Here is a 17,754-nt window from a genome sequence, read left to right as displayed (position 1 = left end):
CGCTGCTCTCAGGGACTGGGGGCCACGGTGGGTGGGCTCTCATGGGAGGATCATTCCAGGTCGGCCCGGGAAGGGCTGGAGGCCGCTGGATGGATAAGCCCAGCGGAGGCGTGCCGGCGCTTTCCCAGGAACAGTGAAGGGATGGACCCCTGGCCACCACCCCAACGAGAAGTGCTCCCAAGACATGGGAAGCCATGGCCTTCCTCCACTGGCCCCGCTCCACACCCCACCAGGGTGGAAGGTCTCAGCCTCAGCTGAGAACTCGAAACAATCCTTAACGGGGGTCCATTCATCTGCTACACAGCACAGACCAAGAAAACCTTCCTTAAGCCACAGCGGAAGGTAGACATGCCTGTTACGGGCCTTCACCAGATGATATAGGACATTGACTCTGGAGATGCCTGGTTCCCTGAGGTCCCAGGGCAGCCAGGAGCACCGGATCTGATTGACCTGAATCCTCTCGGCTGAGGGACTCCTGTCCTGTCGAGGAGCCGCTGGTGTTGCTGAGCCATGACAGAGGGTGCCGGGCCTGAGTGGGAAATAGCCCCTGTGTCCCCGGGGCGGGTGGATGGATGGAACGAGCAGGAGCTGGTTCCCAGGCCCCACGCTCTGGGACAGTGAGCCCCGCCCCCCAGAAGGAGGTCGCTGGGGAGAGGAAACAGCCACCCAACCTTCACGGGGCCCTGACGCCTGCACGGCCAAGACCACTTCGGCCGTCGTCCAGGACTCGGCCATCTGTTTACAGGGAGCTAAGGCTTTGAGGACATCTGGGGAGGCTCCAGCTTGAGAAGTTCCAACTGTTTCCATGATGTCTCCAGGGAGACCGGCCTCGGCCCCTCGGACACTCCACACAGGCTGGAGGCTGGGCGGGAGCAAATGCTGGGGCCAGAGGGGAGGGCATCCTCCCCTAACTGCGTCCCGATGGCTCATTTCTCCCCGAACAAAGATGAAATGCATCTTCTGGAGACATGCGATTTGTGTTGGGCCGCTGCCATTTTCTCAGCCTGCTCCTCTGACCCACCCTCGCCGGTGGAGCCCGGTGGAGCCTGGCAACTGGACACCTCATTCACTCTCACCAACCCCCCACACCCGGCCCTGGGATGCTATGGCTCTCACACAGGGGCAGCCCGGTCTGGGGGACGTGTGAACTGGAAGCTCGTCCTGACCGAGGTGCCGGCCAGGCCTTCCCAGAGCCAGGACCAAACCCGGGGCTCCACAGAGCCTGGCCCCCGCCTGCCCGAGGTGCCCCTTTCACCGAAGCAATGGGGACACCACAGAAGGCATCCGAGTCAGCGGCAGGTCCCCCGGGGACCCAGGCCATCTGGACCGTGGTCTGCACACAGCTGGACCACAGGGAAGTCACGCTGGGTGTGCTCCCCCTCCTGACACAGCCCCTCGAGGACCGGAGCGGGTCCCCGGCAGCCCCGTGTCTTGAGGCGGCACCACTGGCCGCACTGCTCTTTCCCCGGGGTCGCCTTCCTCCCTGACTCTGGACTTGGTGTGAGGGTTTCACATGTCGCCGAGCAAGGGGCCACCTGGTGCTGGTGTCCCCCTTCGGGCCCTCTGCCCACTTCCTCTGCATCACCATCTTTCGGCCCCAGACGGGCCCTGACTGCCTTGGAGCCTGGAGCAGCGGAAAAGGAACGTTCCCAGCCCGAGCACAGGACGTGTGCGCCCGGTGGCCCATCCCTGGGACAGGCCTGGGGGGCGGGGCAGGGAGCACAGAGCAGAACGGTCGTCTAGGCCCCCCGGCCTGATTGCCCCAGCCACGGGCTTCGGGTGCCTCTAAGGGGGATGAGGTTCCAAAAGAACCTTCCCAGTCCCACGGGAGGATGGGGGTCACCTCGGTTCTCCGTCCCAGAAGAGCCCCAAGATCTGAAGCGCCCTGGAGCCTCCACGTCGGGCAACCAGGTCCCGGCAGTAGAGAAAGCCGGAGGCCGGCCCCAGCCTCGTGAGCCGTCGAGTGCAGGACGCTGGCCTCCTCCCTCTGGCTCTTGGAGGATGTGGCAGGGGTGGGCCTTGGCAGCCAGCCCCTCCCCACTCTTAGAGCTGCTTCCCAGCCCACGATGCCATGCCCACCACGTGCCGCTGCAGGGCACCCCCCGCCCCCACCCGGCTGATCAGCTGGCACCTCGCCCGCCCCGGCTCAGGGCCCGGACCGCGGCAGCCCACAGGCCACAGGGTGGGCCCTGGTGCTCCCGGCCAGGCACGGCTCCCTGAGGGCAGAGGACATGCCAACACAGAGCGGGGCCCCCGCCCACACCCACCGACCCACGAGGTGCACGTGGGACCTCTTCCCTGTGACCCCAAGGTTAAGACGTTCTCAACAGTCCATTTGTTTAACTCGCCCCCAGCCTGGCACAGGGCAGTTTCACTCAGTGGGAGTTGCAGTGCAGAGCTGTTTTTGTTAAGTCCCCTCGGCGTGGCTGACACCCAGGCTTCCCTGTTTCACCAGCTGCAGCCACACGGCTGCACAGCCGGCGCGGAGAGCTGGGTCCGTGGCTAACGCTCCCTGCTCCAGACCGGCCGCTCCCGGTCCACACTCAAGCCTGCTAAGCCCCTCTGTCCTCCAGGGGAGCTCCCTCCTTCCCAGAAGCCGAGTCTTTTTTTTTTTTTTTTTTTTTTTGCGGTATGCGGGCCTCTCACTGTTGTGGCCTCTCCCGTTGCGGAGCACAGGCTCCGGACGCACAGGCTCAGCGGCCATGGCTCACGGGCTTAGTTGCTCCACGGCATGTGGGATCTTCCCGGACCAGGGCACGAACCCGTGTTTCCTGCATCGGCAGGCGGATTCTCAACCACTGCGCCACCAGGGAAGCCCCCGAGTCTTTTTTATCAAGGAGAAATCGACACGCAGTGATGTGCCCGGATCTTAAGCACGCAGCACAAAGGGTCCTGACCCATTCGAATCCCGGGCAGCCACCACCTCATCCGAGGTCCGGAACCTTACCCCGGCCCGGGCGCTTTTCGAAGCAGCGTGTGGCATCCACGAGGGGACGTAGCCCCTCGTGGTCGCCCCAGGCGTAGAGGCGCAGGGGTCCCGCAGGTCCAGCCACATCCTACCTAACCCGCCACGTGCCCCAAGCTGCGACCCACCACCCCGCCGGTTTCGGGGAGACCATAAGAAAGTGTCTTACTGGTTCGATGATGGCAGGTTCTCCCTTTTGACCTTTCTCGCCCCGTGGTCCGATCTGAGGTTTGTAAGATGCAGAGAGAGGAGAGGGAGGACAGAAAGAAGGTACAGATTACACCAAATCCATACGGCTGATGAAGCAGGGGTCCCCCCACCACGGGCCCCCGGGAAGGCACCCTTCCTAGCCACGCACCCCTTCGTAGATGGTGTCCTGGTTGGCGGGCATGCCCGGCCCGATCTCCGACGGGGAGATGGTGGGGTCGTAGTAAGGGTCATAGTAGTTTTCGTCCAGGTTCTTGATGGTCTCTTCTGTGAACCCTCCCTCCAAGTCGTCCATCCCCTCCTCCGGAGGCGGATCCGGCTGAGAGGGAAGGCGGCAGGGGTCACCCAGAGGACGCCAGGTAACGGACACGCACAGGCCCCCAGCCCCGGGACTCCAAGCACCGTGGCGCCCGAGGTCACAGAACACAGGTAGCCTGGGGTCTCACTTGTTGGGAGTCATCGGCTCCCTCTCACGACGGGGAAACTCACCCCAAAACGCCCAAGACCCCGCGGCAAATCAGGGCTGCGGGAGGCCGGGCACGCGGCACCAGGCTGCACCGTGTACCTGGGGAAACCCGGGGCCGCCAGGGGCTCCACCCAAGGCCCGGGGTCTCGGGGTAACAGGCCCCTCATCCCATGCCCGCTGCCAGAGGGGTCTGGACCCATCAGAACCCCGTGTGTCTGCCCCGCGGGCGTCAAGAATTCAGCATCACACCACGGTTGTTCTCAAGCACTCCCTACGGACCGTGGGCTGAGCTCAAGTCCTCTGCAATCTGAAGACGAGGCAACAATCCCAAGAGGCAGGCAACGCTGGTGCCAGGTTGTGAATGAGGTCACTGATTTTGAGACGGGGGGTGGCACCTTCCAAGGTCACTGGCAGAGATTTCAAGTCAGGTCTGCCCGATGGGAAAGCCTACGGTCCTACCCGGCCTCGCGTCTGGTCTGCTTGTCCAGACCCGCAGCTCATGTACCGGCCTGGCCTGCCCTCACCCGGGCCACAGACAGGAACACCGTCTGTAAACACGCATGTCCTCATCCATCTCCACCGAACCCCAAGAGACCTGGAGGGCGGGGCCCGTGCCACCCGTTTTTGCTGATGACAAACTGACACCACTGAGATGCACCCAGCAAGTCAGTGACCGCAGACTCACCGGGCACCCTCGGCGATCATTTAAAACGGCCCGGCTGCAAAGGGCTGCAGGGCCAGTAGTGCTGGGCTGGGGGAGGGCAGCTGCCCCGGGACAGCAAGGGGAGGAGTAGAGGAGGAGGGGCCCGGGGCCCAGCCCCCTCCCCTGGACCAAGCCCACGCGTCGGGAAGGCAATTACGTCAGAGGCATTGGAGGCGAGGACCGTGCTGGTGGGAACTTCGGCCGGGGCGCCCTGGTCGGGGGACCGGTCGGGGCTCTCGTCGGGGCTCTCGATGCCTTCGCCGTAGTGGAGGTCCTCGTAAGGGGGTGGGGTGTAGTAGTCCTCGCTGGGCACGTAGTCATAGTCACCGATGCCGGGGTCCTCCTCCTTGCCGGCCCCCTCGCTGGTGTCGGGCACCGGAGGGGCTTCCGTGGGGGGCTGGGTCAGCTCCTGGGAGCCGGGCAGAGACACGCAGGGTTAGGGGGGCGGCCGGCGCGGCAGGGACCGGCTCGGGGGTTTCCTCTGTGGCTCGAGGGGGAGGCTGACCCATCGACCAACCGGCCCCTGTGGATCGGGGCACAGGGGCCCCCTCGGTCCGGGGGAGGCAGCCCGGCCCGCGGAAGAGCTCCGCACGACTCAACCCCCCGCAATCACGCACTTGGGCAGGCTGAACCGTATCTCAAATTTTTTTTAAAAAGTAAGAGAACAGGGAATTCCCTGGCGGTCCAGTGGTTATAGGACTCCCTGTTCTCACTGCCGAGGGCCTGGGTTCAATCCCTGGTTGGGGAACTAAGATCCTGCAAGCCACACGGTGACCAAACAAAAAAAAAAAAAAGTAAGAGAACATTCCAGACTCTTAGAGCCATATGGGCCAGTGTCCCGGCCACCCGTTGGGGAGGGGACTGGATTCCATCACATCCACGTCCCCTGGTGTCCCCCGCACCACGGGAAGCCCTCTGCCCTACACTCCCCGTGAGGACAAAGCACATACGGTCCCCGGTCCCCCATTTCCCTGCCAAGCTCCCGCCCACCGCCCCTGCTCTCCACGCATCTCCAAACGGCCCCCATGCTCGGCACGGCCCCCCCGCCAACCGCGGCCTCCGGGGAACAGCGGCCAGACCTCGGCCACCTCCGTGGTCTCTCGAGCAGCTTCCACTGGAGTCTGGGTGGGGGTGGGCTCCTTGCCCACGTCGTCCGTGTCCTCGTAGTAGGGGTACTCGTAGTAATAGGTGTCTCCTTCACCCTCTCCGTCCGGGTACTGAGAGCAAATAGGGCCACGTGAGGAGGGCGTGGGCCCCCCACCCCGAGATGCCAGCCTGCCATCTCCCTCCCTCGTGGGCTCAACTGGGAAGATCGGATCCCAAAAAGTCGTGCCCAGCTCCAGGCACCAACCCCGTGGGCCCTGAAAGGAGTCCTCCCCCTTCATCCCCTGGGGGAGCAGAGCCCAAGCCCCATGAGGAGTCCAGGGAAGGAAACGGGGACCCCCGGTGGCCTTCGAAGAGAGATGAGCCCTAAAAGGTCCAAATGTTCTGACCCTTTGGCACCCGAGGGCCAGGACAACCAGCCAAAGCGAGGGTCCTCCCCGACCCTCACCGAAGGCCCAGGCCTCACGGCAGGGACTTCACAGCGACAGAGACGGTCTCACCCTCAGACCCATCTCTGGGTGCCAGGCATGGGGAGGGTGAGGCGTGGCCAGGAGGCCTCGGCTGCAGCAGCCCAGCTGGGAGCACTGCCCACCCTATTCTCGGGCCGTGAAAGACATGCCCAGCCCAGGACTCCACAGCTTCAGGGGGTCCCCCTCCTTCTCCTCTGACTGCTCGTGAAAGAAGGGAAGCTCAGAGAAAAAATAAAGAGCAGGACTGAGTTTCACTTAAAAGAAACAGGAGTGCAATCTGCGCAGGGGATGGGAGAGGATTTTCATTTGCAAACGGTACAAAGAATTGCAAGTCAAATTAGCCGAGGTGCTGCTGGGGCGTGAGGGCGGGTGGGTGGGAAAGGCTGACCCACAGGCACACGGCTCGCGGCCAGAGGACAGAGGCACTGGACGTGCTCCTGAGACGCTCGGGCCGAGGCTGCCCTTTCCGAGTCGCTGCCACTGTAGGGGTCAGGGGGCCGCCATTCCGCTCCGGCAGCCCTGAGCCCCTCCTGTCTGGCAAGCTCCGGACAGCCCGCCGAGGGCACCCGTGGCGTTTCCGCTCACAGCACCCCACCCAGGGGTGGGGTGGATCTGTTGATCCAGAGGGCGCGTGGCTCTCTTCACCCAGAAACTTGTGTGGAAGATTCTTTACCAACATCCTTTCTGACTCAATTGCTCTGGGAGCACTGAACCCTCCGTAAAGTGAGTCGGGAGTCCACCTTGCCCCGGGGATCAGTCATAGTCTCACCCAGTGGGTTTGCTTGAGACGGGAGTCGCCCAGCTTCTGTGTCCCTCCGCGCCCCCCACCCCCGGACGGCCTGCCCGCGGCTCCCGCCAGGACTCACATATTCGTCTGGATTGGGGTCCTGGGACTGGGGCTTGTCGGGGGCCGCAGCCTCGCAGTCAGGGCTGTAGTGTTCGCAGTAATCGTAAGCCACCCGGTGGTCCGAGACGAACAGCAGCTGCTGGATGTCTCCCTGGAAAAGGACGAAAGCCCTGAACAGGCAGCACAGAGGGGGCACCCACGTGGGGACCCAGGGGAACTGCCTGACGCCTGAGAGCTCATCCTCCTCCTCTCGGGGAGCTGCTAGCTCCGAGAGCCATTCGAGCGACCCAGCCATCCACGCGTCACTGACCCACCCGTCCATCCTTCCACCCACCCGTCCATCCACGCGTGGACCATGCATCCTTCTCTCCAGCCACCCACCCACTCATTCGATAGCCATCACTGAGCACCTACTAAGTGCAAGCTACCGCATCACACGTGGCGGGTGCCCCCACGGCCCAGAACCACTGCCTGGCGGTGCCCACACCCTTCCTAACACCTCGGGCCTGCCCTGTGCCCCACGGAGAAGACCCCACCGTACCCAGACTGCGTATTCATCAGATTGTCATGGATTCCTCCACCAGTCCCACGGCCCCGTTCCGGCCAGAAGCCTGAGGCTGCCCCTGCTCCTGAGCCTCTGCTCTGCCACGATCCAGCAAAAGGCACGCGCCACTCCCGAAGGGCAGGGCCACGGGGAGAGCGAGAACACGGTGCCCATCTGCACACGTCAGAACCACAGGCCCCGGCAAGGAAGCCGCACGCTCCCTGCCAGTCATTTGGCGAAGATGCGGGAGGCCCTTCTCTGCGCCAGACCCCGGGAGGAGAGAGAGACGGGCCCCCGGGCAGGGGCCAGATGTGGCCTCTCATCGCTGGACCATGGCAGGGCTGGGGTGATGTGTCACCCGAAGTCACTAAGCGTGGGTCCACGGATGGCCTCCGGGATCTGTGAAGCAAGGTGCCGGCCGTGTGCACAGCTCTGGGGACAGGACCCTCGCCCTCCTCGGCTTCCCAAAGGCTCTATGGGTAACCTGACCTAGAGACGGGGTGACAGTCCTGGAGTCCGGCAAAGGCCCGCTCCTACCCGATCCCTGAAGCACAGTTCCAAACACGTGGCCTCCCAACCCAGGTTTGAAACCGCCCCGTGACGAGTGAGGACTCGGAACTACCGCCGGCTGCCCGCCTCCACGCGGGGGGGCTCAGAGGAATGGAGCGGGGCCCTCCCACCCCGACGGCCAGCACTGTCTCCGGCACACAGACGGACGCTCACCGTCAGTGTCACCGACAAGAGCCCGGCCGCGGTGCCCCGGGGCTCGGTCTGCAGCCCCCCTGCCTTCCTGCCACCGGGAGGAGCGGGCGTGCAGGGTGAACGGCCTGCGCTGCCACAGCCCTGGGCCCCTAACAGCAAGTGGGGCTGTCGCGGGGGCAGAGCAGGAGAGGGGCGCCACCCGCCCACACCTCAGCGCTCCCCATCCAGCGCCCACCCCCTCTCTCAGCCACCCCCTCTCTCTCCCTTTGGACGTCAGAGGCTCCCGGCACACGTTTTAAACTCTCCAGCAGACAGGAACCATACGACGGGCACAGTGAATCAAAACCACACATTTTTATTAAACAACGTGACTTCTAGTTCCAATTTCATGCAACTCAAATACAGTATTTCTCCCTGTGACTGGCAGCTTGACATCTGAATATATGCTCTCCACATGCAGTTACTGGGAAAAGGAATAGGCTCGGGGCATTTGGGGGGCAGCTGTGACCCCGGGCAGGGGGTGCGCCCTCGAAGGAGCAGCCAGCACGCTCATCACAGTGGTCCGGCGGAGGGCCTGCCTCCCCGGAAAGCCCGGGTCCCCCGGTGGCGGACGCGGCCGGTGCACCTCTGTGTCCCTGTGTCACAAGGTGTCCGGCCCAGCGCCAGGCCCCGCAGGCCCCGCACAGGGCGATGAGCAAGGCCAAGGGCGCGGGCACCCACTCCCACGAACGGGCCCAGCCGGGGCGGAGGTGCTTCCCACCTCACCTCTCAGCCCAGGCTCTGGGATGTGCCAGGCCTGGTTCCCCGCCTGCCCGCCCACGCCCCAGATGGCAGCAGCGACCACGTGACCAGTCGAGGGCCCTGCCGGCAGGAAGCCCCCTTCGTTTCCAGCACCCACCCTCCCCTGCAAATGCCCGTACATGTTGAAAATCATTTCTCCTGCCAAATCCTCAAGTGGGTTTTCACACCAAAAAACATGCCTGTTGGTTCTGTGGGCGTGTCCCTCAGAGGGCAGGGGTCTACTGTCCCCCACCCACTACGGAGAAGGGGAAACTGAGGCGTGGGTGTGAAGCCCCCCAGAAGCTCTGCACCCGGATCCTCATCCAGAGCTCCCTCCAGCCCTCCCCCTACCTCTTCCTGCACACAGGGAGGGGCTCACGTCCCCGGGCACCCCATCAGGGGCAGGAGCTTTGGGGCAGGACCCTGGGGTGACGGATGTGGCACTGGCTCTGCCTCTGGGCTCCCAGATGGAGCAGGTGGCTCCCCTGCCCCCAAATCACCCAGTGGTACCACCTCCTGAGGGCAGGGCAGGGTGGGGAGGGGGGCTTCAGGATGCTGCCCCCAGCCCCCAGCAGCAGACCCCACTGAGGACTGGGAGGAGGAGCTGGGTCTCAGGGAACAGGTGGCCAGCCCCCCCGGCACAAGCCAAGGAAACACCTCCCTGGCCTCACGGGAAACACCAGGTCTACACAAAGCTAGGGAGAACCTCGGCCCTCCTTGGGGGTTCTGACCACTGTCACCTGGGGCGGTCGGTCAACGGTTCTGATCGGAGGCAGGCTGGTTCCTGGACCCCAAAGCACCGATGGGGCACTGGCGGCGCAGGCAGCCCTTGGGGTGCCACGGGGACTCAGGCAGCACTGCCCCACACCCAGCGGGGGCTCCCGAGGGACGCAGGCCCCCAGACACTCTGCGCTAAAGGGCTCGGGGGCAGAGCCTGGGATCTGGGCTCCTTAAGGCTCTGGTCATTGTGAGGGGCAGCCAGGCCCGAGAGCGGCCCCTCAGGTCTTCAGACAAGCTCTGATCTTACATATGGGTCAGAGGCAGCCGCCACTGCGCACCCCGAGAGTACCCCTCCTTCCGTCCCCAGTGAGGCCTCAGGAGCTCCTCTGCCCCTTCTGGAGCATCCCATCAGAGCCAACCAATTTCTCTCTGCAGCAAGGGGGCATGTGGGCGACTGTCCTGGTGGCCGGCGACCCCAGACAGGACGCAGCCCCTGGGCTCCCCATTTAGCCAAAGGAAACCTGGGGCTCCCCTGCCCTCCTCCACCCTCGGGCAGTCCAGGAGAAGGGCGCTGCCAGAAGTTTGGAAAATCAAAATAGACCCTGCCATCGAGAGAGGCTGGAAGCCAGAACTGCAATTGTTCGAGTTTGCGCTTCAGGCTGGGGACACCCGAACACCTCGCATGCCCCTCCCAGAGACCTCGTCTCCCGCTGTGCTTTGTCCTGTTGAGACCAGAGGCAACTCAGAATCCTTCTCGACACAGGGCTTCCGGCAGCACAGGAGACGTCGTGCCCCCTGGCTGCCCGCCCCCCAGCCGCCCTAAGCGGGCGCATGCTGCCCTCCAAACGTGCGACGAATGAGCACAGCTCATTCGTGACTGTGTTTTGAGAGCATTTTCACAATGCCTCGTGGGGTGGGAAACCAAGCTCCAAACTCCAGACCCAGAGGCCCATCACGGAGCCCCTGCCCTGGCGCAGTCTGCACAGCGGCTGCTGGTGGCAGATGCCGGAGCCCAGATGCAGCCCCTCGGAGCCCAGGGAGCGTCAGCGGACGGCCCCCACTCGCCGTGCCGGCCCTCGCTGACCTCCTGGGAGGTCCCGCCTCCTGCCTCCCTGCCCCTCGCAGGTCCCTCGGGACGTGGGGACCTGGAGCTTGGCCTGGCCAGGGCTTCTCAAAAGGGGTTCCATGGAGGGGCCTGGGGTCCTATAGCAGGTTTTACACACCAGGCCGCCCCAGAGGAATGTTAGTTAAGAAAGGGTTTACAGGTTCCCTTAGAAAGTCAAAATGCCCCATGTAGTAAAACTGTCTCGTTTTACAGATGGAATCTGAGGTCAGCGGGGGGCGGGGGGGGGGGATCCCGCCAGCCTCAACCTCACATCAGCCCCAAGGGCTCCAAGTCTGGGGAGCTGTGACGCCGTGACAGGGGTCCAAAGTGTGCCTGGCCACTGCTGGGCGCCCCCCACGCATCTCTCCTGAGCCTCACTGCAGCCGCCACTTCACAGATGGGGAAATGGAGGCCGTGGGGTGGAAGAACTTTCCAGAACCAGGAAGGTCCTGCCGTGTAGCCCCCAGCCCCGCAGCCTCCGTGCTGTCTTACACTTGACCAGGGCCTCGGCCCCCTCCCCCATGATGCAGCGAGCGCTCACCAAGGGTCCCCACTGCTATCTCTGTTCCCCGAAATCCCCATCGTGATACATGGCTGAGGCCGCGACCGCCCTGCACGGTCGCCTGCCCAGGCTCACCTCTCCCCCCCTTCCCCCCTCCCTGCCTGGAGCCTTGCCCTCCGAGCCCCGCAGAGCCTGGAGCAGCGGGCTGCACGGGGAGCTGCTGGCCGATTACCACCCACCCTGCTCCTCCCACAGCCTACAAGCCCCCCCGATAGGAGCACTTCTCGCTGCCACCCGCAGGGGAACATGCCCCACTCCTGTCCCTGACGGTGGGCCTCCTGGCTCCCACGGACAACAGGACCCACCAGTCACATACGGCCCAGCCCAGAGCGGGCAGCAGACCTACGGAGGGCGCTGGAGAGACACCAGGCGGCTGGGGCCCCGTCTCCTCCTTCAGCAGCAGCCCAGGGCCCGGGGCTGCACGCACCCACCCCGCCCCACCTGCCACCCGGCGGGGTGGCTTTCCGGGCGGCCACTGCCCACTGCGAGCCTCTGCCTGTCCCCATTCCAGCCCACCGCCCCCCGGCCCCTCCACGAGGGAGCTGGACCTCGTTTCCTCCCTCATCCCCATGTCACAGTTGCATCCACTGACGCTCGGGGTTGGTCACTCTCGCAAGGGCACGGAATGGGGGCTCCCTGGAGCCGAGGGCTATGTCCTGCACACACGTCAACCTGAGCTTCCAGCTCCCATAAACGACACCATCTCCTGGTCCGGGCAGCCCTCTGTGGGGCAGGTCCCCGCCCCACCCGCCTCGTGGATGCTCCTGACACCAGACTCCACATCTCCGATGCAGGCCACGCCCTGTCATCGCTCAGGTTAGCTCTAAAAGCCGGCCCCAGACTCGGCGCCCCACACAGCCTGCCCTGCGGTGGCCCACGTCCCCTGCCCAGAGAAGCAGGTGCGCTGCTTTCACTGCATCCCTCGCTCCGATGATACCCAGGGCTTTCTCATTTTTCGCGCCTTATTTCTGCCCCCACCAGGTCAGTAAAGCTCTACAGACCCCCTAGAAGCTTCTGCACCAGCCCAGCGGTCACCGTGGCCATTCCATTCCCCACACAGCCCGGACGCCCGGGGTGGCCAGTGGCTGTCCATCTTCCTGCCGAGGACAGGCTGGGTGGCCCACGAGGCCCCAGCCGTCGAGGCACACAGGACACAGGTGTCCTTGGCTGAGCCCGGCATTTTCCTGAGGGAATCGGTTCTGCCTTTTCCCATAATGAGATTTTACCCAAGCTGCGCTCCTGCTATGAGCTGAGGAAATTGCAAAGTTTTCGTTGGAGAGCGCTGCAACCCTGAGGGCTGTGGACTCGGAAAACATCTTTGCCCAGATGAGGGAGGCCCTCGCCCCGTGCTTCCCAGCCTGAAGTGTCTGTGCCGCTGCTTCCTCTAATCACGCGCCCGGCTTTTCATTTCCTCTCTCCAGGGCCATTTAATCTTGCATCTCTCCTTCCAACAAAAAGCCATGGGTCCCCTGGGGAAGCCAGCCCTGCAGGGACTGCCCCGCACCACGGGCCCCTCCCTGTCCAACCCGAACCAGCCCCGAGGGGCTCCCACTGTGCACTTGGCTCTTCCTGTGGATTTTGCAGCTGATTTTAGCCAGAGCACACTTCACACTTGTAAATGGAGACACACGGTCTTTTGAGAGGACGGACGGACGGATACTTCTTGTCCCAGGCTGGGGGAGAAGCGTGCAGTCTACGGAGCAAAAACAAGAAGGAAGCATCGACCTTCGGCTGCCAGGGGTCCGGTCACAAATCTGCCCCCGGTGAGGACAGCCCAGTCTGAGTCCACTTCCCAGCAAGTACCACGGAGCAGGCACACAGGGTCACTGTCCACCCTGCAAAGCTTTCCTCCCCGGGGGAGCCTGCTGGGTCTGACACTGGGACCCGCCTGGGGGACACAGGGCAGGGGGCTTCTATGAGCCACCTTCTTGATGTCCCAGCAGACCTCGCACACGAAAGACCGCCCGAGTCCCCGCTTCCTGTTCAAGCTCTCACGGCCCAAACAGGTCACACTTTACATCTTGTTGCAACATTTTTCATCGAAAGTCACACAATGGAAAGGGAAGGGCCCAAGCCAGGGGCGTCTAAGTCACTTTTTCTATGATTTTCGCAGCACCCACAGCGTGAGAAAGAGTTCAACACCATTCAGGCGAGTGAGTGAGGGCTGAAGAAAGGTTTCCACTCAGCTGGAAGCCACTTCCTGCTGCCCCCCAGGTCCCGCCTCCGGGGTCCACGTCTGTGGCCTTCCCCCCACCGTGTGGCCACCACTGGTCCCGGCCCAATTCTCACCTGCACCCCCCACCCCTGGTGTCTCCTCAAACCTGCGCTGGTGCAGGCGGTGTGTGCCACACCTGAGTCTCCACGAAGGGGCCAGGGGCAGGGACGGTGGGGGGATGGTCAAGCCCCAGCCTCATCAGACCCGAAACTAGCCACAGTGACTAAAGGCTCACCTTAGTGAACTCAGAGAGTGGAGAGTGGACACCTCATCCCCAGATCAAGGGACAGGGCAGCAGAGCCAGCGGCAGGGGCCAGGCTGGCTCACAGGCCCACCGGACTCGATAAAGGGCTTGGGTCTCACATCCTTTCCCCACTGGCTACGCGACCCTAGATATTTCACTCCAGACATTTAGGTGAGCAGCCCAGCCTAGGCAGCACGTGAGTGAAGCTGTCCCATCCTTCGCCCACCCCAGACTTTCAGAGCAGCAAGCCTGTGGGCACTGGACTGATCACGCGGCACGGGGACGCACGTGTCGTGATAAGCTCCACAGAGGAAGGAGCACGACCCTGGCACCACCGCAGGAAGGGGTGAGGCAGTGACCACAGGTGGCCTGGGGGCAGGATTCCGCCCCTTGCCGGCTGTGGGGCCTTAAACACATCACTGAATCTTCCCAGGCCTCCGAGTGTGCATTTGCAAAGGAGATAACAAGATCTACCTCACTGAGGACTACGCGTGATGGTACATGCAGCATGCTCGGTGGGCCTGGCACCCGGTGACGCCGAGACAAAGTGGAAACTGCTATTCCTGCCATCACCACCACCATTTCTGCCATCATCACCATCATCACCATCACCACCATCATCACCATCTTCACCACCATCACCATCATCATCACCATCATCACCATCATCATCATCACCACCATCACCATCATCACCATCATCACCACAATCACCATCATCACCATCATCACCATAGTCACCACCATCATCACCACCATCATCACCACCATCACCATCATCACCATCATCACCACCATCACCATCAGCACCAAAATCACCACAATCACCATCACCACCATCATCACCATCATCACCATCACCATCATCACCATAGTCACCACCATCATCACCATCATCACCATCACCATCATCACCATAGTCACCACCATCATCACCACCATCACCATCATCACCATCATCACCACCATCACCATCAGCACCAAAATCACCATCAGCACCATCACCACCATCACCTTCATCACCACCATCATCACCATCACCATCACCATCATTACCACCATCACCATAGTCACCACCATCACCATCATCATCACCATCATCACCACCATCAGCACCAAAATCACCATCACCACCACTATCACCATCATAACCATCACCACCATCACCATCAGCACCAAAATCACCATCGGCATCATCACCACCATCATCACCATCACCATCATCACCACCATCACCATCACCACCATCACCATCATCATCACCATCAGCACCAAAATCACCATCATCACCACCATCACCATCCCCACCATCACCACTATTACCGCCATCACTCCCATCCCCATCATTAACATCACTACCATCACCACCACCATCACCACCATCACTATTATCATCACCATCACCACAAAGACCACCATTGACCACCATGACCACCATCACCATCACCAACACTAACATCACCACCATTATCATCATCACCACCATCACCACCACCATAACCACCATTACCATTCCCACTTCCATCTCCACCGTTAACACCACTACCTTCACCACCACTGCCATTGCCATCATCAGCACCACCAACATCACCATCATCACTACCATCACCACCAACACCACCACCTCCACCACGACCACCACGACCACCATCGCCACCATCACCATCAGCCCTGGATCCCTGACAAAGGCTCACTACCCTCTCCCTCTGAAGGCAGTCAGCTCTGATTATTCATTCTTTCACCCTTTCAACCAGCATTGTTAGCACCTCTATGATAAGCTTATTGACACAAAGACAAATAAATCAGTGTCCTTGACCGCACATCTCAAGCTCTCATTGATGCCTCAGGAGGTGCCCAGGTGACCTCCTCTGCCTGGCGAGGCCAAGGAAGGCATCCTGAAGGCAGTGGCCCCAGAGCTGGGCCCTGGTGGAGGACGTGGATGCTGAAGGCTCATACGTGTGAAAGCCCTGTTCCGTGGTCCCCACTTTGCCCCTGCCTCACCCCCTACCCCTGGACGAGACGCTCTACCTCAGGCACCAGTTCTGCCTCCATCCTGCCGCCCCGCTCCAGGCGCAGACCTCAGGTCTTAGTTCCGCCTCCGCCGCGCACGTCCAGCCCCTCTATCATCCCACCCTCCGCTGCGAGCGTATCACTGTGATACCGCATCACGCCCGTGGTCGCTAACGGGCTTGCCACGCACTGACCGCCGCACCTCCTCCACGGGAGCGTCCTCCACCCGCGTCTCCCCATCCCGCACCTGCCAGCGGCTCGTTTTGAACCCAAGTGCCGAGATTCACATTGACCTTCACTGAACTTCACTTCCTTGGTTCTAGAACACGGTCCCAATCTGAAAGACCTTTCTGTGGCATCTGACTCTGTCAACCAACGAGAGTAACTTGGCATCGTTTGTGACAGAGCCCACGCAGGTCTCTCTGCAGGTCCACAGCCCCGAGAAGGACCATGGCACGCAGAACACACACTTCCCCGTGGGGGGCCAGGCAGGGGGTGGTGGCGAGGGGTTGATCGTAGAGGCCCGGGCTGCCTCACACGCTCCAGGCCAGCACCCCCGTTCTGGGCAGACCCTGTGCCATAATCCAGCCTCCCCTCAAGCACTGAGGCCGTGCGGCAGGACGCCGGCCAAGGTCCCGGGCTCTGCCCCAGACCCGGCAACCTCGACTGCAAACACACGCTGCTGGACGTCGGAAGGACGGGGTGACACAGCGGGCCTGACTCATGGGGACAATCTACACGACCCAATCCCTGCGAGGTGGCCTCAAACACAGCCTCCCGGGAGCATTAGCTGCAAGCAGTGGGGCTGGGCTCTGGAGAAGGTAGCGTGCCCTCAGGGAAATTATCTCGTAGAATTACTTATATTAATCGATTCGTAGAATTCCAGGCCTCCACGAGGGTCAAGAGTCACCGCGGTGCCCTCAAGTCCCGGCTGCCGCCTGGTCACTCCCTGGACCTTTTGGAAAGACCTGCTTGTGGACAGACTCTGGACCGGCCACAGCTGGATAGACATCGCCTGGAGGGGCCTGGAAAATGCAGCTCAGACGAGAGAAAACGGCAATGCCAGGTTGAAAGTGAGCAGGGCCAGGCCTGGGGGGGTGGGGGGCAGAAGGCGGGGGCTCATTTTGAGTGGAAACACTCAGTCCTTGGAGCTCAGGAAGGACTGAGAACCAGGGGCCGGCTGGAGGGTCACCCCCGAGAGGGGAGTGAGCAAACAAGGGGCTCCATCAGGCTGGAGGGTGAGACCCCCAAAGGGACAGGGACAGAAGTCTGACACTGGGGACCCAGCAGCCCCCATCTGATCCAGGGAATGCTCCAGACCTGGGCCCGAAATCCAACCCTGCACTTCCCTGCTGTGTGACCTTGAGCAGGTGGTTTTACCTCTCTGGGCTCCAGGTTCCCCACGTGTACTACGGAGCCAACACAATGCACATCCCCTGGGCTCTGTGAAGACTCATCAGGTGAAGGAGACCAAACAGCGCAGCCCGCACACACACCTGACCTTCCCGGTGCTGAGAGCTTCCAGGAAAATCCACGGTGGCACAGTCAGAAAGGAGCTGAGATGGATTTTCCGTGTCCTCAGAGATCAAGACCATCAAAGACCTCTGACGAATGCTCTGCACAACTGTTATTGGGTCTCCCCGCCACCGGCCCCTCCAACCCCAGAGCACCCTCGAGAAGGGGGCACCCGGCAAGCTCGTGCGCTGACCCTCATCTCCGAGGCTCTTTTCCCAGAGGCGGTGGAAGGGGCCACCAGGGTTCCCAGCCTGGAGGCACGGTGCTGGGGGCCAGCCCCTCCCCGCTTTCCCCTCTGCCCCTCGGGGGGGGGGGTCTCACCGCACCCCCAGATGCGCCCAGCTATAGCCCACGCCCAAGGTTTGCAGGTGAGGATTGAATACCCGCTGCTCTCCCTGCCAGCTGAGCCTGCAGGCCTTCAGTCCCCTCTCCCGTCTCGGAATCCACCTGCCTATGGCACAGGGTGGTAACAACAGCAACGAGAATCCATATCATCGCGAGAACCGTCATCAGAAGAAAGCTCCCTCCCCGAGAATTCATGGGATGCCTGTGTCCCCCCTCCCCCAGGGGCCCTCCACCAACATCACTGACGGCA

General features: G+C 62.4%; 1 protein-coding gene across 2 annotated transcripts in view; it reads right to left on the bottom strand.

Moving 5' to 3' along the window:
• COL5A1 (collagen type V alpha 1 chain) overlaps positions 1 to 17,754 on the bottom strand; it is a 159,512-nt gene that overhangs the window by 85,836 nt on the left and 55,922 nt on the right. For both annotated transcript variants that reach the window (XM_059071149.2, XM_059071150.2), the window contains exons 5-9: positions 6,782 to 6,913; positions 5,421 to 5,558; positions 4,499 to 4,750; positions 3,324 to 3,491; positions 3,135 to 3,188 (exon numbers count right to left, since the gene is read on the bottom strand). In XM_059071149.2, the coding sequence (XP_058927132.1) occupies positions 3,135 to 3,188; positions 3,324 to 3,491; positions 4,499 to 4,750; positions 5,421 to 5,558; positions 6,782 to 6,913 (744 nt within the window). The remainder of the gene's footprint in view (positions 1 to 3,134; positions 3,189 to 3,323; positions 3,492 to 4,498; positions 4,751 to 5,420; positions 5,559 to 6,781; positions 6,914 to 17,754) is intronic.

Source organism: Kogia breviceps, chromosome 8, assembly GCF_026419965.1.
Source record: "Kogia breviceps isolate mKogBre1 chromosome 8, mKogBre1 haplotype 1, whole genome shotgun sequence".
NCBI lineage: Eukaryota > Metazoa > Chordata > Mammalia > Artiodactyla > Physeteridae > Kogia > Kogia breviceps.
Note: the sequence above shows the minus strand (reverse complement) of the source record. Positions and strands in the feature narration are given on the sequence as shown.